We start from the raw sequence: 20822 nt of genomic DNA on the forward strand, positions 1-20822 counted from the left end.
TAAAATATCCGAAAATGTGTTTGTCTGAAAAACGATGGACATATGCAACTCGGACAGCTTGGGGGTGAGTAAATCATGGGTTTAATATCATTTTTGGCCGAACTATAAAGGTACAAACATGAACTGTAGACATTTTGGACATACCCTTACAAATCATCGGTGGGGTATTTTGAGCTGAAACTTCACAGACACATTCTAGGCACACTTGAGACTTGTAAAAATGGGCATAATATGTGCCCTTTAAGGCTTATGTTCTAATGAGTTTTACACTTTTACAATCAGCAATGTTTTTCTAATTTGCTAAGAGAGGTTTTGGTTTGAAACCCACTTTTAGAAACGTATCATACAGTTTACAGCTGTGCATCAAGACCCTTCTAAATACAAGCCAATCATTTTTTGCTTTCTTAACCGTTACGGAAAGAGAGGAGCATGTGTTGCCATCTACAAAATGCACAATGACCTCATTTTGTGCTGAAAAATATTATTACGATTGGTTTCCTAGGAAAATAAATCATACAGTTGAAGAGTACCACATCATCTTTCTATAATAGCCCAGAAAAACTTCAGTCATGTTCTCTCTCTCTCTCTCCACACACACCCTGTTTCTATGTAAAACTAGAGGAAGTACATAAGAAAATACAACTATATATTAAGATAGCCAGGTTTGTTCAAAACTACACATCCATTTCCAAGAGTCGATCAGGGGATATGAAACTATATCTTAAATCCCTTCACAACAATTACAGAAACACCCACAGTCTTCTACAGACATCATATTTGGAATGAGTACAGCTCAACAGGGTACCCAGCCCCATTCAAATATTGCTAAATAACAACAGAAGCTCTGCCTTTAGTAAACTGTCAGTTTTGAATCAATAAGTTACAAATATTAAGACTACGTAAAAAACAATGTAGATGACGTAAGGCCCCATCGTATTAGGTTTCAATCAGTCTTGAAACCAGTAAATGGGAGGAACGTGAATTTTAATATTGCTATTACATACACAGCAAATGCTTTTTTGAGTTAATGTAATAAACCAAAAAGCATTTTCTAACACTACTGCTGCCCGTCGTGAACAAATAAGACTCAAATGAAGTTGTGAAGGTGTTCTTCCTGGGAGAGGCGTTATTGTAGAAATGGAAGAACATGTTAAGATTGATCTGTGCTTAACCAGAGATCGGTAGCCGTTGTAAGTTAGCAGCCTAATTCAAGCATTGCTTAAGAGAATTAACTGCAACTTTTCTGAGCATGCGCAATCTGTGCCGAATACTACACAATGTATTAGTTTTACTACACTGTAAAAAAATTATACACTGGATTTCCTTTTGCGTCCACTTTTCCATGTAACCATACTTTTTGCACATAGGTCACTTTCAATTGAATAAATTGCTTAAAATTCCATATAATTCTTAAAAAATCCATGCAAAAATGATGCACTATATTTTTAAGCAAATCCAGTCTTTTTTTTCAGTGAAGTACTGCTTCAATATAGATTGTGAATGTTTACTGAAGTTAGAAGTATAGTTCGGTTTTTAAAGCAAGGGTCCACGTACAGTGTGTGTGTAGTATGCATGCAGAGTCAAATTTTTGTGACCATACTTTTTACACAAAGGTCGCACATTCGCATACAGGAGATGTAGTATTTAGCCCAGGAGAGGTATTGCATTTTGTGTTTATGCATAAGCGAGGGTCTACGTACAGTGTGCGTGACGAAAATATACACGAAAATATCAGAATAGTATGTGTGCACCGTATATGTCTGTGTACACGTACGAGTCAAATAAACTATGCTTTGCTGTGCGTTCGACTGTGCACGTACAAGTAAAAAATAAAAAACTATAATTGGAAGCTTAAGTTCCATTTTTACGCATACGCGAGGGTCCATGAATTTGGTAACCACGTATAATTTTTAAGTGTAGGACTAACGTGCACGCACGTACAGGATAATGTAGTATTTAGCACAGGAGAGGTATTGCATTTTGTTGTAAAGCGCATTGAACATCTGTGTCAAACTGCGGCCGTGCGCATACGTTTGTGCACACGTACAAAACAAACTACACTACTAACACAGCACAATGATAAGTTGAAGTTTAAAGATTTGTGCCATTCTTGTAATATTTCTTTACACAGTCAAGCTGACCAAAACACAGCACAAGCTCAAAGATAAAAAATTTTGATAGAGATTTCCAAAATCACAAATGCACAGCACAATTATTAAGGGCACTAGTGACATGAACATCCAACCAAATGTGACAACCAGGTGAGTGTTTTAGCAATAGTTTCCATCGGATTTCGCCAATCCGAAAATAACGGAATTAAAAAAAGCTGAAAACAGTCCAGACGGATGATTTTGAAACATGATTACTGTAAATTGTAAACAATTGATTGCAAACAAATCTGTGATATTGTTGTGAGCAGAAAGTCTTTGTGACGAGACCCATAAACTGAGCAATCACAGCGAGTAACGACTCAACCGTAAAGAAGTTCATTCGAGGGGAACATAAATCAATCAAATGAAAATCTCCAAATTTGCAGGTTCTATAAAAAAAAAAGATCGCTACTTTCATCTCAAAGTAAAAAAGGCACAATCATTTCAAAACACACCTCAAAAAATGAGGTAATTAAGATTGTGCCGATACATTGCTGATATGATGCCTGGATTTCGAAACCCATTAAGTGTAATCACAGCTGCTAGTGTTAAAAAGCAGCTGAACAGATTTCTGTTGTTGGTCATTCTCTATAAGCAGCTTTAAACAGGAGCAGCATAGAGAATTTTGGAACTGTGAAGGGGAGTTGATAAATGAAGAGTTTGTGCACAAATATATGTGAGACCAACAAAAAAGCTTGGCTCTCGGAAAAGTGTGGAATAACAGGATCTCCAGAATCCGTGCTGGGAATGATGGCGTTTGGAACGATGGCGTTTCCGGGGGTCTCACAGAGGCATCAGGCGGGTGGTGTGAAGAAGAAGCGGGTTCAGATCCTCTGCATGTACAGCCCGGTGTAGAGAGGGCTCGGAGGCACTCCGCTCGATTTTTGGCAACAGATCCTGAACTTGCTCGATGCTCACCAAGATCTAAGGATTATGAGAGACAAAACAAGTCAGCAGGAAACATAAAAAGGCTTAAAGATGAATAACAAGCCTTTCATTATATCTAACAGCTGGTGAAAGGATTGTTTTCACGGTGAGATACATTTTATTTATTCTCACCTGTGGAAATAGAGGCCGTTCGTCCCGTTTGTATTTCAGACAATCGATGATGAGCCTCTTCATTGATTTAGGGCAACTGCTGGATAATTTACTGAGGTCTGGGGACAAGTACCCACGACCCACCATGAATATAATCTGCAGGAGGAAAATACCTCAAAAATCAAGCACTGCATTTTAGTTTAAATCTACAAAACAATTAAAAAAGAAACATTAAGTGTATATAAACAACTAATGTTTACAATTGTATACTAGTATAAACGCACAAATGTGTGTGTGTGTGTTTTACCTGGTCCCTGTTGTTGATATTTGAATAAGGCAAAGTCCCAGACATCAGTTCATATAGCACCACTCCATAGCCATAAACATCAGACTGAAAGGTGTATGGGTTAGTGTCCTGCATTCTGATCACCTCAGGAGCCTGAAAAACAACAGCACAATTTAGTACATTATAGGAAATGCTATACAACAACAAACATTATATTAAAGTGCTTCGTATAAGGACTATGCCTACATGGTATAAGCAGGGTTCCCACACCTTAGTTACCTTCAAATTCAAGGACCTTTCATGGACTTTCCAGGTCCAATACCCTCAAATTCAAGGAATTAATGTGGGGACACATATCCAATGAGAGCAAGGTTACATCGTGTTACCTTTTAAGATACATTGTTACGGTTCCCTTTCGAGGGAACTCACGCTGCGTCACTGCAGTGACACTTTGGGGACACCTCCTGGGGGAGATTCGTTAATATGTATAGGTATATCAAATTCAACCAATGGTGAGGCTTAACGACAAAGACTGGGTGACGCGGGAGCCAGGAAGTATATCGCTATCAAAAATATTGCCTAAGACAGTGTTACAGGGATGCAGGAAGTGTGGCAAGGGAGACACAGCGTCTCGTTCCCTTCTCATGGAACAACAGTTACATACGTAACCTGAGGCGTTTCATGTCTCAAACACAACTATGCAAAAAAGCATTTGGTATGAATCAACATTCGCAATCAGAAGATATAAGCATTTAAAGCGAACAGTTTAGCACCTGTGCTTAAAAAGTCTAGAATTTTTATGATATTATCCTACACAACACAGGGAATAATATGGATTTTTTCCAGAAAACTTCTTGCATAAAATAGATTTAAGCACTTTCAATGACCTGTATCTATGTATATATATTTTTTAAAACTTCCCAGGGCCTTGAAATTCACAAACCTTCAAGGATTTCAAGAACCCATGGGCACCCTGTATAAGATCCAGGGGGGGGGCTGCTTAATTACTTAATCTGGTATTGATGCCAAAAACTCACCATCCACAGGATGGAGCCACTAGGCTGTTCAACTTGCTGAGAGCCACTCCAGCGGGACTTTACTGTGGCCAGCCCAAAGTCGCCGATTTTTACCGTCCAGCCTTCGTGCAGAAAGATGTCTGACAGATGAGCTCAGGAGAACACCACTTATTTCTGGACTTAGTTGTATTAGGACATTTAAGTCGTTTTTACAAACAAATCTTACAAAAAGCAATGCAGGTGTGCATCTTGAGACAAAACAATGGCAGTGATGTATGTTAAGATATGCAAGGTGTTTTTAAATAAAGGCAGCTCAAACATGTGGACAACAAAAAGTGCCCAGTCCTGGAAATCGCCTAAAGTGTTCCTTACTAGGGAGAATGGATCATCTTAATATAATGAACAGTTTTGGACTGAATAAATCAGTTTTTTCACCTACAAGATTTTGAGCTAAAATGTATGTGAAAACATGTGGCAAACTTCAAGTACAGTAGGTAGTAGTGAGGGTGTAGTAATGCTGCCATCTGCTGGTAGTAAATGAAATAAACATATGATCAATCCGTCCACAGATCTCTCTTACAATACAAGAGCTCTGCTAATGCATTACAGAAAGGATACTATTGGATTTCAAGTCCCGGTGAATGATATTCTTGGCGTGAAGATAACTGTTAAAGGAAAGAAGTCACATATTAAATACACCATTACCTTTCCAGGTTTGAATGAACGCTCCATTTAGGCTTTTTAGACCCAAGCAGAACTAACAGATTATATAAAGATACATTAGGAGAAAGAACATGCACTGTTTTCCAGTACAAGTGCATTAAATGCATTTTTTTTCTCAAGTGTAAGAATCTGCTGGTAATTTAAGTTTGAAGTTACAGGTGCCTGTGTTACCAAGTGTCAACATCATGAACAACATAGAACTGTTATTCAGGCTGATTACATGGGACAATAACTGAAATATTGTCTTGCCATTATGTAAAAAATAAAAAATAAAGTAAATTTTTCATTTATATTTCAATATAATATTACATTACATTACATTATATAGACGTTAGCAGTTAAGGTCGTTCACCCTTGTATTAAAATGCCAAATGGATGACGTTAAATACAGGTGTCAACAGGGTCTAAACTGTTTCGAGCTCATTCAATTTCGATCACATTCAGAGGTAGTCAAAAACACAACAGACTGAATAGCAACAACAAAATGTGTTAAAGCCACAAAAGACTGCATCAACCTGAATGTGTAATTTCTCCCGCTTGTGTTTTAATGAGAGCATAAGGACTCTTCCATTTGAAAGGGATGGTCTATAATCATTACAGAAGCGGTGGAACGTGGATAAAAGAGAGAGAATGTGATACGATTGATCAAAATGCACTTTAATACCAGGTTAAAACGGGGCTTAAGAGATGATCAATTAATTTGCATAAACAATTTAACCAATTAATCTTACCGACTTCGGATTACATGATAAACAAATGCATTCAGTAACCATACGAGCAGATAGCGAAAACTTTTTAAACTGCATATAAAATAATTTATCATTAAAAGTGCACCCTTTTAATGTGTCCGCTAGTGATGCACCGATGTATCGGCCGCTGATATTTATCGGCCAATTTTTGATGAATTTGAAACCACCGGCATATCGGCAATAGCATGAGAAAGGCCGATACCGATTGTTTATTAATTAACTGCATAAAGAAATCCATTATATGTAAAAAAATTAGTTAATGTCGTTAATAAAATAAATGCTGAATAGCAAAAACCACCTTTGAAGGTTGTCATGTTGTCTTATTATATTTGTTTTAGCTTAAGTTGTGCCTCTCTTATTATGTTGGTCAGTTGAATGTTAATTAGATCCAATCCATGTTCAGGTAAAAATTATTTGATGCAGAAATAAACTAGCTAATAGACCAACTGTATAGTATTGTATACAAGTGTTTAATATCGGTATCGGCATCGGCCAGAAGTTGTCTGTTTAAATCGGTATCGGCCCAAAAAAAATCCTATCGGTGCATCCCTAGTGTCCGCTACACCAACAAGAAGTTGCTTTTATTAAGATAAAGTAACGCTGGCTCAATATCACACACTAATCATCATCATACTATAATGTAAACAAAATGTGGCTTCTCCACACACCAAATATGTTACAATAATAATGACTAAGATGAAAATATGAGATGTTAACTCTAAAAAAGAAAATAAAAATTCTTACTCCATGCCTTGTGCAGTCTGTCGAGCCACATCAATGCGACGCATCGTTTCAAACTTGGTCTCTGTAACATGCAGGTGGCGGTACAGACTGCTGCCTTCACACCACTGTGTAATAATGGCAAAATTAGGCTTTGTCATAAAGCCCATGAACAGCAGAATGTTGACGTGACGCGTTTTCCTAAGGAGTAAAGGTCAAATTAGTTACATTGTACAGAATGAAATAAATGCTATTTAACTGGAGACAAATTGGTGTTGTTATTCATTTATTTCTGTAAATAACTAAACAGGTTTTGCTATCTCCGTCAATAACTTGCGATATACTACTCACCGTAAAACCTGCATTTCGTTTTTAAATGCCTGGAGCTGCTCTGGTGTCGGATCGGTCACTTTAAGAATCTTGATAGCCACATCTCCGTGCCACTTGCCTTTGAAGACCGTCCCAAAAGAGCCCGCCCCAATTCTCTTTATCGTGGTCACCTCCCCTGGGTGCACCTCCCAGTAGTAGCTTGAGTCTCTGAAACCTCCCCGATGCTAAAAACCCAACCATGTCAATAAATAAAAGTTGTAGCACACTACTAGCAAAATTATTTAGGGTTCCTATAAGAAAGGCACACTCACCACTTTCTTTTTTTCATCAGATGAAGATGGCTTTCGATCCTTGGGCTCATTTGGCGATTTAGGAGGTTTTCTTCCTGGTGACCCTAGACGGGGTGGGCTAGTAGAAGGTTTGGGAGAGGTATCTGGTCCTGTGGGAAACATGGTCCGATTCAGACACGTGATGTGTAGCTAGATGTATGAATGTGTAATTATAATCCATGATGGTTCAGAAACAAAACGTACAGAGTGGGTGTGAATAATGAATGTGCTCAAATGCGCAAATATCACTTACCAGAGGAGAAATAAATAAAAGAGAAAAAAAAAAAACTCACCCATTGTGCTGATTTTTAATGACTCCTAAATGAGAATGAAAAAGAAATGAATAAATACGTGCAATGATGGAGGAAAGATGAGTGAGATGCTTACAAAATTAGTAGATATCATCTCTAAAGTAGTATTTATTTTTCGCTCCCAAGCTAATACTCTTTCACCCATTAAGCAAGAACAGAATGAGACAATGTTTGATGTTTAGACCAGATAGATGTTGGTCCTGTTCTCTAACCTCCATTAGGCTAGCGGCTATAGGATCCAGCGTGCTGACCATGTGGACGTTTGGTGTCGAGGTGGAGCGATGCCTCTGGAGAGACTGACCATCCTCGCCTCGCATTAATGAGCGGAAATTAGGGCTAAGAGATAGCAGCTCCTCTCTACACAACGGCAAACCAAACACAATTTGTTAAAGAAATCAAGTAGAACAGTGTCTAATTTAATGCATGTGTCTAAATGTAAGGTTTAAAATATACCCAGAATGTTCTGAGGTTAGCGGTGTGTCAGGTATGGCTTCTGGCATTATCGATAAAGATATGCGAGGGTAGTCCTCTGAAGAGGGACCACACCTGTGGGCAACAAATTTAACAATTTAGCACATAATGCGTGATGACAAATGCACATAGCTATGTTTCGTGTAAGATATTCATGACGACACACACACCGTTTTGTCATGGTATCCATGTCCACACATACAGTAGGGACTTTACTGCTACAGTGCTGGTGAAATTTATATCCACATGTCTGACACCTAAAGCCATTGAACAAGAACTTGTGGCAGAAGTCACAATATGCTAACTTGAAGAATGTTTTACGGACCTGCAAAAACAAGACGGGGTCATTAACCAGTGATAATGATTGTTGTATTAAAACAATTACATTTATTGCGAAGCAGCTGTTTTATCCAAAGCGACTTATAAATTAGAGATTTAGCATTTTGTCCAAGGAGCCAAAATAGGAATAAAGTTGAACTGAGAGACATCTGTGAATGAATAATGACGTGTCTATTCAGTATTGACCTCTGAGCTTAAATGCAAACATAAGAGGTTCAATCGGTTTGTTCACAATATCACTTGGCAATCTTACAATAATTAGTACAAAATTACATTGCATTTACGTAACCACAACCACTGAAGGGACACTCCACTTTTTTTTAAAATATGCTCATTTTCCAGCTCCCTTAGAGTTAAACATTTGATTTTTACAGTTTAGGAATCCAACCAAAGAGTTTCAATATTTTTCCTATTTAAAACTTGACTCTTCTGTAGTTACATCATGTAGTAAGACGGATGAAAAATTTAAAGTTGCAATTTTCTAGGCCGATATGGCTAGGAACTATACTCTCAAACTGGCGTTATAATCAAGGACTTTGCTGCTGTAACATGGCTGCAGCAGACGTAGTGACATTACGCAGTGCCTGGAAAAGTCCCCTGCTTTTGAAAGTAACCAAGGGGACTATTTTCGTGCATTGCTTAATATCACTACTGATATGAGCATATTTAAAAAAAACAAAGGAGTGTCTCTTTAAACATAAGCATACTTGAACGTGATAATTTGCTCGTATACACATGAAAACACAACTATGCACAGAAAAATTATGAATTTCTCAAATATAGTTTTAGTAAAGCTTAAAAAAGCCTAAAAATGAGAACCAAGCCTCCCTCCCATACAGACACTCCTTCTGGTTGCACAAGCACACTTACAAAGTTGTGCATGGTAAGGGGAACATCATCCAGCACTTCTACCAAAAGCTCCTCCCCTACAAGGGGTGTGATGTCAGTGTTCCATTCTGTAAGCCTTTTACGGCTGGCCAAAAGAGGAAAGAAAAACAAACAAAATGTAAGCATCAACTCTACTAAGAGAGACATGTTGTCATTTTGGTTTGAAGTATCCATTAGGCTGCATTTATGGAGACCCACCCTTCAAGAAGCCGAAAGACGGCGCAGCACTCCTGGCTCAGGCCTCTGACTTTCAAAGCCTTGTCTAGACTGTCATAGACGGTCTGCCCGCCCCGAACATTTACCTGAACACATGATAGTATTAACATAAAACAAAAGACATGTTTAATCAGAAGCAGATTATGTTAAAACCTTTAAAAAGCAGTTGTTCCAGCAAGACCTTTAGTTTAAAATGTTGCAAACAAGGCCCAAGTGAATAAGTCATGAATATTCTCAGAAAAAAACCCTCACCACTGTCCGCTGCTTATTAGGGAGGTAGACGCGGATGGTGCCCCCACCTCGGGGCACGTCTTCCGGGCTATTTTCCCCCGAGGAAGAACAGGAGGAGGTGGATGACATGGTGTCTGTAAAGGGGCAGTGAGGGCCTGGCAGCACTGAAACTCAGTCGACCGCAAGAAAGATTCACACACCGGGGCAAAGCAGGAGGGAGCCCTCATCTGAAGCCTGTGAAGGCATATTGATAATTATGAATCTGTTTTTGACGTGCAATTTATAAGGGTCTATAAATTGACAAAGACAAAATAATCTCTCATCTTCACCTTTTTTGAGCTTTTTAATGATCACTTAGGATTGAACCACACACCGAAAAAAAAAGGGGATATGAAAGAGGATGTTTGTGAATAGTTTATTTAAATCAATTGACAGATCTCTTCTGTGTTGACTATATGAAGTTTAGACTTTTGCCTCTCTATCGCCATCTCTGTTTGAAACGTAAAATTGCAGTAAGTTATGAAGTAATTTTATGTACATTCGTTGTGTTTAGCCCCACAAGACCGTGTGACTAAATCTGATGTCTGTGATAAATGACACTCTGATAAATGCAGTTGTTATCAAAGTGCGACACAGCAAAGCACGATCATGACAGCTGTGTTCATACTTAAAATGACAAGTTCTGTGTGATGCTCCACTGCCCGTGATTGTGTTTAAATGCGTCTCATATAACTAAATGAAAAACATTTAATTTAATTTTAACAGTTTAATTTTCATCCACTTTTGGTGTGTTACTTTCAAAGAAGTCTGAGCACAAACCGTAAATCAACATGCTAACCAAATATTCACATTTCTACCAAGTAATACACTGTATTACTAATAAATACTTTGATGATAGATGCAGAAAGTACAATGTGCTGTTTTAAATTCAGTGTCACATCACAAAAAAAGTGTCACATTTACTTGTCGCACATGTGCGACTGGATGTAAAATTCAGTGGCACACTCTTAAATTTTGGTGGCAGTCTGGAGCCCTGATTAAGTAAATTGTGTGAAAAATACAGTGTTTTTATACGTGAAACATGAACACATGTTATACTGACCACTGTAAACACAATCAAAGCTTCAAAAACACAGGAAGAACGGGACCTTTAAATGATTTTAGCATGAGCTCTGTCGCATTTCCCTTTTGACTAGAGGCTGTCACAGTTTGAGCTTTTTTTCTCTTTTTTTTTTTTACATCAGATGATTCACCAGATGGAAGGACATAATAAATAGACATGTTTACATTATATTCCCCAGATGACAGCCACTAAAAACGTCATCGATTAAATACCGCCATCTATATGACAAGCTAAATTCTAAACAACTGCTAAACAAGCTACAAACCATAGACTGTAAAAAAAGATGGACGATGCCCTTTCGCTCTCTTCCATTGGTTAAAAGTGAAGCCACCAGTGTCCCGATACGGTGCTGACATCTTGGGTCTTGAGTCTGCGCAGTAGCGATTTCGGGATCAGTCCTGCGCAGTAGTAAGCAGGAAGTAAAGCCGCGAAATCAAGGCCCCACCCTCGCTCTCGCAGAATGCGCAAATCACAGCTCATGACGTGACAGCACCGTTTTTATAGCATTAAATAACTAACTAAAACAAACTTATTTTAAAAACAAACACTTGAATTAACATCAGCTTGATAAAAACGACAGGAACCAGCTTCGGAAAAAACAGATAATTGAAGTGTAATTAAATTGTTTAGTTGGTCTCAACTCAAGTCCAATTGAATAACATGGGGGAGGCGGGGTTTAATACCTAGACTAGGAACAGTCACTGGGGGCGATCTAGAAGTTTTGGCTTCACTTTCAGGGCTTGTGCAGCACGCTTGCTACAAACTCTTTACGGGTCTCTTCTTTATGTTTACAGACATGATGTAATTAGGGCTGCAGCTATCGATTCTTTTTGTAATCGATTAATCTAGCACTGAATCGATCGATTAATCGAGTAATCGGATAAAAATTTTGTTTGTGTTTTTAAACAACCAAAACAAATAATGCATAACGAAAATGACGTGGCTGTAAAATGTTCAAGCATTTGGCTTTTATTTCTAAAAAAAACAGAGGTATTTGGCTCCAAAAAATAAGCCTATTAATTTATTATTTATTATATTTATTTTATTTATTATTAAATTAAGTGCCAGTGCCAACAATTAAGCACTTTAATTTATTAATATGCATAACAGGTTTCATGCTGTAATCTAGCACTGACATCAAAGTAAATATCTGGTTTATGTACATTTCTACACCTGCAGCATTTACCATTAGGCTACTAACATGTAATATATCATTTCTGGGGTGAGCCTATTTGCTATGGTAACAACCTGTGTGTGTGCGCGCGCACGTGCACCTGTGTTTCTGTGTGCACGCGTGCTGTGCTTGAGGAAGAGTGACACCCCAGTCAGACGTTCAGTTGCTTCATTGCATTTTGGTACGGCAGAAAAACATACATTCCTTTTCAATAGAACGCTGCATTTGGTTTGCATCACTTGCATTGCGGTGCATTTTAGATTAAGAATCCGTTCGAAAAAAAAACGCGTTACGACATCACGTCCCGCTGTATACAGTGAATGCATGCTGAAATTATTGTTGCATGGCTACATAAAAGTTTAAGCATATGATGCATTGCGCGATCGGTCTGACTCGCGTGAGAGAGAATAACTTATGCTAAACTCCAATAAAACAGAGATTATTATAATGGAACAAAATATGTCAGATTACAAGTTGCCCATAAATGATTGCACTGTGGAGCCGTTTTTTGGTACACACACCTGTAAAGTGCATGCGTGTTTGTGAAGGGGTTCTTTTTTAAGCAATTGAACGTGAATACGAAAACATCAAAGCTAAACATCATATCTAGTCAAACCGCTACAAATACAGTATGGGATTAAAATCAGCGAAAGCTATGTTACCTTGTTTCATCGACGCTTGGTGAAACAGCAGTGGATGTTTTCAGTTCAGATGCTGAATGTAATGATAATGTAATTGATCCCAAACTTTAGACAGTCTCTCTCTGCCGTTTATGGACATCTTCGCTCCGCCATCGCGCCAACTAAATTCAAAATGTACCACGCGCTATGATGTGCTTCCTGAACATTGAACAACGGTCCGTGTGAATCAGATCTCGGCGCGTGTAGTGCGCGTCATAGGAATTTAACGAATTTTTTGAATCGAGTAAATCGAGTAACTCGATGAATCGTTTCAGCCCTAGATGTAATCATGCAATAAGTAAAAAAAAAGTTTAAGCTATATTTCTTAAAAATTCCAACCCAACAGCTACAATGATATATCATTACTGCTGCGAATCAAAGTAAGGTAAGGAACACTGATTTGTTATGCATTTAACCAAGCATTGATTTCTAATGATTTTTAATTGAAAGTTACAGACTGCAGCTTTGAAATGACATTAGTCTGCCCAAGCTCATAAAAACCAAATTAACTAACATAGAACCATATGTCAGTAAAACACTAAGTGTCGACATAAATACTTGGACTTGTTTCTACACTGGTAAACTAACACAACTAATACGAAACAGATGAGGCAATGCTCCTAAATGAAGCAATCTACTAATGTTGCTTATACGCATTCAAAATCTTGGTCTATACTTGAAGTCCACAAATTTAGGTCTTTAAGGCGTCACACCCCAAATATAAGCATATTTAATAAAGACAAGCATTCTTGAATATTTGATGGCATGTCCAGTCTTTACAACCTGAAACCACAAGTATGCTGAAGTACTGAAGTAGATATAACTACACTGAAAGACTGCGACCCAATAGGCATACACAGACACTTTATGGTGTACTAAATAAAACAAATACAGCTGTAATAAATTTTCAAATTTAAATATAAAGGGAATTTGACAATTTTACATTTCCCATTCATCTTAATGTGAAAAAGTTTTCCAATCTACCTGCATTCACACTACACCTTAGTTCCTCACAGCTTTCAGTGTAAATCCAGTTAGGCATAAAGTAAGTCGGAAAGCGAAGCATCACAACTAAAAATTGGCAATCTTGCATATTTCATTGGCATCCGAAGAATCACAATTACTGCAAACCTTTGAAAAAACTTAGCACAAGCCCTGTGATCAATCCTTCTCTAAATGCACTTGTCAGTTAAGTGAACACATACAAGTGACAGCCTGACGGTTCATATCGCATTTGCGGCATAACCGCAGTGGATAAAGAGGAACGATAAAGATGTTGTATTCAAACAACATTTCACTAAAAGCTTAACCACAGAAATGTGCAGCAGCCTGCAGTTAAGATGAACTGGGTGGTTTAAGTGTGACACAGGCCATGCAAGCTAAGTTTACTTAAATCAGTATTAGTCAATATCATGATGCATTCTCGTTTAACACGATACTGCTTATATATAGATTCTTAAGCCTTGTCAGGTGCCTTTTCGTGTAAAAGGAGGGAATGCTGTTTTCATGAGGCGGAAAGGGATTAGGCGACTAGCAGCTAGCTAGCTACTGTTGCTAATGCTGACCAGCCCTTCTGTTTAGTTATAGAAAAGGCTTCTAAGTCTATTTTTCAGCCTCGGTGCTATGAATAACTACGACCTCCATTTGTCATAATACTCCGGCAAACTACGCTGCCCGTTGGCAAAACACACTTTCATTTTTGCTCCAAAGTAAATACTCACCTGAGACAGCCATCTTGAATTCTCTCAGTCTCAAGTCGGATCAGCAAAGAATTTCAGGGAAAGCGGAACAGCGAAATCTGGTGTTCTGATTGGCCGGAATCTGTGAATCGCGGCGCTGATTGGTCACCTATTGTACTACTGTGTAGCAAGGGAATGAGAAAGGGGCGTGTGCTGCGATTAGCAAATTCAAAGTTTTTTCAAGGATTAAAGAGAACTGTATGACTCTCAGCGACATCCTCATGATTGTTTAAAAAAATATATATTAACTACTTATATCCAAGGCAGGTTGCAGTCTGTTATGTTTATTTAAACAACACATGTATCCATAGAACCTAACTTTAATGTATGAATGGCTTCTTTCTTGGTAAAACGTCCATAAATCGTGACAACTACGGATGCGATAATTTTTTTTTACCGTTGTCGAAATTTGTCAGATGCTCAATTTTTTTTATTCATTGAAATTGACGACAGTTTTGATCAGTTCAAAACTTAAGGTATACTAGCTAGTTTGTTGCTGTATCATCAAATCATTTTCTTTGAACGCAATCCATCTAAAAGTTAAACAGCCAAATGTTACTTTGAGAGGCACAGAGCAATATAAAGAAAAAGGTTTATTTCGCAGTCAAAAATTCCTTATTAACAGCATTAACTAACATTTAACTTATTTTTAAAAAACAAGCCATAGCTTTTGTTATTTTCTCTTTTTAAGCTATAGCCAATATGCAGAATGTATAAACTCCACAAATAAATATTAAGCGACCAATACATCGAAGCATCTCTAATGACACCTAAAGACATACTTCACACCTTTACATGTAAACTGCTTTGAAAGTATTAAAGGGGACATCTCCAGACTTTTTTAAGATGTCAAATAAATCTTTGGTTTTCCCAGAGTACGTATAAGAGTTAGCTCAAAATACAATATAGATAATTAGTTATAACATGTTAAAATTACCACTTTGTGGGTGTGAGCAAAAATGTGGCGTTTTTGGGTGTTTCCTTTTAAATGCAAATAAGCTGATGTTTTCACTAAATGGCAGTGCTGTGATTGGATAGTGCAGATTAAGGGGCGGTATTATCCTCTTCTGACATCACAAGGGGAGCCAAACTTCGATTACCTATTTTTACACATGCTTGCAGAGAATGGTTTACCAAAACTAAGTTACTGGGTTGATCTTTTTCACATTTTCTAGGTTAAAAGTAGCACTGGGGACCCAATTATAGCACTAAAACATGGAAAAAGTCAGAATTTCAAGATATTTCCCCTTTAAATACAAACTTTGCACATATGAATATTTTAAAATATAAGTCAAGTAGAATAAAAGATTAATAAAAAACCTACAAAGACTTTGTTAAAACACTTTTTTTTTATGTTTAGTGACCTCGGTACAAAAGCTGTTTTTGGAAGTTTGTCAACAGGTACAGAAAATCACACCTAGTCTGTAAATAGCAACATGTCCCACATTTATTTCAGATTTTTATCAGTGTCTCATTTAAATGGGATTAGGTGGATTTTGGGTGATAATGTCCATGCCGAGTAACCAACAGACATTTGTGGTTATTCTACACTCAAGAACTTCCTCTTCTTTGAAGTGCGTGTGTAAGAATGATGTCGCCATTCAACATCTGCAGTACTCTCATTTTCCAGTGTGCCCAGCTTGATCATGTATACTAAAAAAGTTAAAAGAGTGCAACTTGTTAGTATTTGTTGCATTAACATTAATTCATCTAAAACCAAGAAAAAGTGTTGCTTACATTTCATTTCAAATCTGGGACCAACCTCTGATAACTCAATGTTCTTGTGGTCTGTTTTCTTGTAGGTGTGATGTCTGCAACATACAAGGTATTTACAGTCAGATGCAAAATGTATCACATATTTTGCTCAAAAGTCTTACTACACCAGTTAATGTCAACACTCACCTGAAAGAGATGAAGTCCTCTGTATTTGCGAACGTCATAACCCGTTTACTATCCTCTTTGGGTACAGGAAACAAATACTTAAGGATGTTGGATACCTACATAAAAAAAATGTTTTAAGTTTAACACACAAACTCTTTTAATAGTGCTGCCGAATATCGTTTGCAGAATAAAAGTTTTTGTTTACATGATATATGTGTGTGTACTGTGTATAATAATTATGTATATATAAATACACACACATGCATGTATAATTTTAAGAAAAAAAATATTTATATAATAAATATTTTTATATAATATAAATTATATATAAACATGCAAATGTTTCTTAATTAAACATGTGCGTGTGTGTGTGTGTGTGTATTTATACATAATTATTATACACGGTTCACCCGCATATATTATGCAAACAAAAACTTTATTCTGCAAAATTATTAGTCGCGACTAATCGTGAGGCAGCACTATCTTTTAAACTCTTCTAAATTCAGCGTTGTCATATTAATCTCAGTATTCAGAAGAGGCAGAAACTATGGAGCATTTTAAACTCCTTTACAAAGTCACATACACGTTTTTTTCAAGCATAAGCGGATATATTAAGTTTAGTTTAAAACAATCCAAATAACTAAATGTGACAATGAAATGCAATATGCTATAAAATGATGTAAACTGTTTATGTAATTTGCTAGTGTCAATGATGCTTTAATTCAGAAACCATTAGATAATCTACATGAGAAACACTTTTTTTTATTCTTACCCTTCTGCCAAGACGTGATGTAAAGTTGTGAAATATCAGATGAGGGTAGGCCTCAGACATGGTGCCAATTTCTGGAACATCATGTCTCATTACCACATTATACAATGTGAAGTAGGCTGTTGGTCCAAAAGGAAGGTGACATACAACCAAACCATCTAAAGAAGGACAGTACAAAAATCAAGATTCTCCATGTCCTCACACCCACACTTCAATGCTGTACCATAGCTAATATGTGAGGGTTTTAAACCACAATACATAATAAGTGTATTTTGATCAAATATGGAAACTCATATAAAACAGCCCATACCTGGCTGGCCTCTTGTTTCATGAACGATGACGAGGTCTGTGACGCTATTAGCTTTGCACGCATGTACTAACGTTTTAACTTCATGGTTTCCTCTGTTCATACGCTGGGCCCCAGGGAACATGAGCTTCATTTCCTGTGTAAGTAAAAATACCATAAATAAAACCACAACCTCACCATTTCTCATGTTCAAACACCATTTATATATGGTCACAAGAAAACAATACATCACACAGAAAGGAAAGCAATGCAGCAGTTTGTCTACAGGTATCAATACCCCTTTAAGATCATTCAAAATAAGTGATGTTACAAACTTTGGCAAACATCTTCAGTCTCGAGCTCGGGTCTCTTGATGTTGTGACCATGACTTTAGGGTCCTCCACTCCTGCCCATTTGTACTCATCATCCATATGAGAGCTGACACCTAAACCATTTAAAGAATGAATACCACATTTATATGACATAGGGTCATTACAACAGACTTTTAAAATATATAAATAAAAATGGAGGTCTCTAATCACCTTCGGCACCCTCATCATCAAACTCCAAAAGTTTCTGTAATTTCAACGCCTCCTTACGAACCTCAGTGGGTATCAGACGATTTTCTGCAAAATATAACAACAACATACCATTATGACAATGCCAAATGACAGGGGATAAATTTGAGGAGATTATGGGTGAAGTCTTACCATCTAGAGAAGATTTGAGCTTTTGTTTTTTCTCCTCAATAGTGCGCAGTCTGTCCTCCTGAGCCTTTCTATAAAGGTATTCCTTCCTCTGTCTCACCTCCCGGCGCAACTAGTTCACAAAATAAAAACACATCCATTTAAATACACAGAATACAGTTGCTAACTGCACAAGAGACAAACAAACTTAATGCTTCTGGAAATAAAGGAAACAGCTAAGATTTGAATAAATATCAAGTTTGACGATACTACAGCACCAACGAGTAGCACTGACTGGCTTACTAAAACAATACTACCCATAAAAATACCACTTTTAATCTTTGTACAGCATGTCGTGAATGTTTTAGCATTTAGCCTAGCCCCATTCATTCCTTAGGATCCAAACAGGGATGAATTTAGAAGCCACCAAACACTTCCATGTTTTCCCTAATTAAAGACTGTTACATGAGTAGTTACACGAGTAAGTATGGTGGCACAAAATTAGGGCTGTCATGATTAATCGTGCAAATGTGCGTTTTCTCAATGATTGAATTTTAATGCATTACGCTGAAATCCCAGCACACCCCAAAGCCAGGGAGTGCTCTCGTTCAGAAACTCCCTTTGTGCCACAAAAGAAGTAGCATTACAAACACTATTCCAGGAAATGTCTATAGGAATATTTATATTGCTGTTATTCAGATTGTTTTAGGTATTTTCATGATAATAAAGAATATTTTGAATGATTTTGTTTAACGTGTGTTGCTTTTTTAAATGCACATTAACAACTCAGACTCATAATGATTTTAGATTGATAAAGACTTCCTACTGACCAAATGCCATAGTACACGCACAAGCTTTGCATGAAACAGAATCGATTCAGAATCAATTTCAGAGGCATTTTTAATGGGACACGCCATTAATCATTGCAGCCCTACACAAAATAAAACTTTTGTTTGGAGCCATATGAATGAATGGGGGTAGACTAAATGCTAACACATTAAAGCGCTGTACAAAGATTAAAAGTGCACGCATTGAAAAAAGATAGGCATGTATTAATTCATCTAAGTTTACGTAAAAACATGGTAAACATTGAAAAACGGTGGTGTTTTCCTGTAAAGGTTCACTTAATACTATCTCCAACTCTTGGATGAGTTGCTGCCTCTCCAGTGTTCTATATAACATGCTCTACAATTTTAGCAGCATCACATAGGCTACACTTTCCATCTGCATGCTTTTTTTTTAAAAGAAATAGAGTACTAGCCAAACCAGTATGTCCAAACCTCATCCTAGAGATAATGTTTTCCTCATAAGTAGATCTAATAGTTGGTCTTGCTCCGACCACAAACCTTTGGATACTGTAATATTTTCTACCAGTGGTAGCATTATCCCATTCACGCTGCCATTTTCCCTTAGACTTTGATTTGACTATGGTTTTATTTTCAGATTTACTATGACTTAACGTTATATTCATGGTGATCTCAAGAGATTCGCATACCTCCTTTAGCGTACTTATCAGCTAACTCGTTTCCCCGCACTCGTAAATGCCCTGGGACCCATAGAAAACTGACACCTTTATCAGAATTTAATAATCTACTACTCAACTTTACTATTTCTAAAACAATGTTGTGCCTAGACTTAATAAATGACAATAACGTTTACTCACCATTTTGAAGATTCACACGTGATAATTTGCCTTACGGTCTACTATCACGACTTCCTGTTGGACAATCCGTTCATCCAATCACTGGTCGCGAACAAACATGACGCGATATTTCATAATAAAAGTTCAAAATGTGGCACAGACTTTTTTTATTGCATGTTCACTAAACATTACATAAAAGAAAACATACAACATTACATAACATACATAACAGGGGGAGACGCATAACAGACCTTACTACATTAACATACATAGTTTACACAGAGAAAATAATAATAATAATAATAATAAATAAAATAAAAAAATAAATTTCCATTACAAAGCCACACGAACCAGATCATCATAAACTAACGTTAGATACGATTTTTCCCAGTATAAGAGATGTTTTCTTATTTTTCTTATTTTTAAGATTTGTTTTAAGAGATTCAAAGAATTTTTTTAAATATATACAAAAAAGATTAAAGGCAGGTTTTGTTGATAGTATTTTAGATTTATGTAAATGAAATTTCCCTAATAGAATCATCAATTTTAATGCAAAATCAACATCAGAGGAGCCAGAATTACATTCCAGAAAAAGAATCATAAAGTCATCAATTACAACTAACTTGTAAAAAGTGTCAAAAATCATCATAGATACTCGTTTCCAAAAGTTTACAGAAAAGATACAGGAGCAAAACAAATGAGTAAGGGTTTCAGATTCAGTATCACAGAAAGAACATAAAGGAGATATCTCTTTGTTAAACTTATTAACAAAAACGTTGGCACAGACTTTCAAAATAAACAAATGCACGACTAATTTTTATAAAATTTAACCAGTGGTGGCCAAACCTTTTCGGTCCAAGGGCCAAAAATCAAACCTGACTGAGGGCCGTGGGCCGAAAGTAAATGTTGCTGTGTTATATTAAATTAAAGTTGCCCTGATTCTCCTAATTTATAATTTTCTATTATTTAAAAAATAAGTAAGCAAACATTACTCTGTTCATGCATAACTAATGCAGTTTTATTTCCAAATTTAACTGTTGTTAAA

The 20822-nt window shown here is 36.9% G+C and overlaps 2 protein-coding genes across 2 annotated transcripts; both read right to left on the bottom strand.

The window, feature by feature from the left end:
- Window positions 1–108: 108 nt before the first annotated feature.
- On the bottom strand, window positions 109–14541 carry araf (A-Raf proto-oncogene, serine/threonine kinase). The gene is made up of 16 exons (XM_065250310.1): window positions 14496–14541; window positions 9819–10031; window positions 9549–9652; window positions 9333–9435; window positions 8294–8448; window positions 8106–8198; window positions 7865–8009; window positions 7635–7659; window positions 7324–7451; window positions 7034–7236; window positions 6707–6883; window positions 5109–5155; window positions 4512–4630; window positions 3496–3627; window positions 3210–3344; window positions 109–3074 (listed from the first exon to the last, which is right to left on the bottom strand). Exons 2-16 carry the CDS (start codon window positions 9924–9926, stop codon window positions 2934–2936), a joined length of 1815 nt encoding a protein of 604 aa, XP_065106382.1. The 5' UTR covers window positions 9927–10031; window positions 14496–14541; the 3' UTR covers window positions 109–2933.
- A 1302-nt stretch (window positions 14542–15843) lies between these two features.
- imp4 (IMP U3 small nucleolar ribonucleoprotein 4) lies at window positions 15844–19877 on the bottom strand. Its single transcript, XM_065250311.1, has 9 exons — window positions 19799–19877; window positions 18160–18268; window positions 17992–18075; window positions 17785–17894; window positions 17474–17606; window positions 17167–17321; window positions 16416–16510; window positions 16251–16324; window positions 15844–16166 (listed from the first exon to the last, which is right to left on the bottom strand). Exons 1-9 carry the CDS (start codon window positions 19799–19801, stop codon window positions 16054–16056), a joined length of 876 nt encoding a protein of 291 aa, XP_065106383.1. The 5' UTR covers window positions 19802–19877; the 3' UTR covers window positions 15844–16053.
- Between the last annotated feature and the right edge of the window lie 945 nt (window positions 19878–20822).

Source organism: Paramisgurnus dabryanus, chromosome 5, assembly GCF_030506205.2.
Source record: "Paramisgurnus dabryanus chromosome 5, PD_genome_1.1, whole genome shotgun sequence".
NCBI lineage: Eukaryota > Metazoa > Chordata > Actinopteri > Cypriniformes > Cobitidae > Paramisgurnus > Paramisgurnus dabryanus.

Excerpts from the sequence above, each read along its gene's own strand:
- imp4 (XM_065250311.1), bottom strand. Across the intron at positions 17,607-17,784 it reads GACTGAAGATGTTTGCCAAA|GAAATGAAGCTCATGTTCCC; the intron begins GTTTGTAACATC and ends TTACTTACACAG. Across the intron at positions 17,322-17,473 it reads TGAAACAAGAGGCCAGCCAG|ATGGTTTGGTTGTATGTCAC; the intron begins GTATGGGCTGTT and ends GTCCTTCTTTAG.
- araf (XM_065250310.1), bottom strand. The coding sequence starts at position 9,926 with ATGTCATCCACCTCCTCCTGTTCTTCCTCGGGGGAAAATAGCCCGGAA. Across the intron at positions 8,449-9,332 it reads CCCTTACCATGCACAACTTT|GTCCGTAAAACATTCTTCAA; the intron begins GTAAGTGTGCTT and ends TTGTTTTTGCAG. Across the intron at positions 7,452-7,634 it reads ATTAAAAATCAGCACAATGG|GACCAGATACCTCTCCCAAA; the intron begins GTGAGTTTTTTT and ends TGTTTCCCACAG.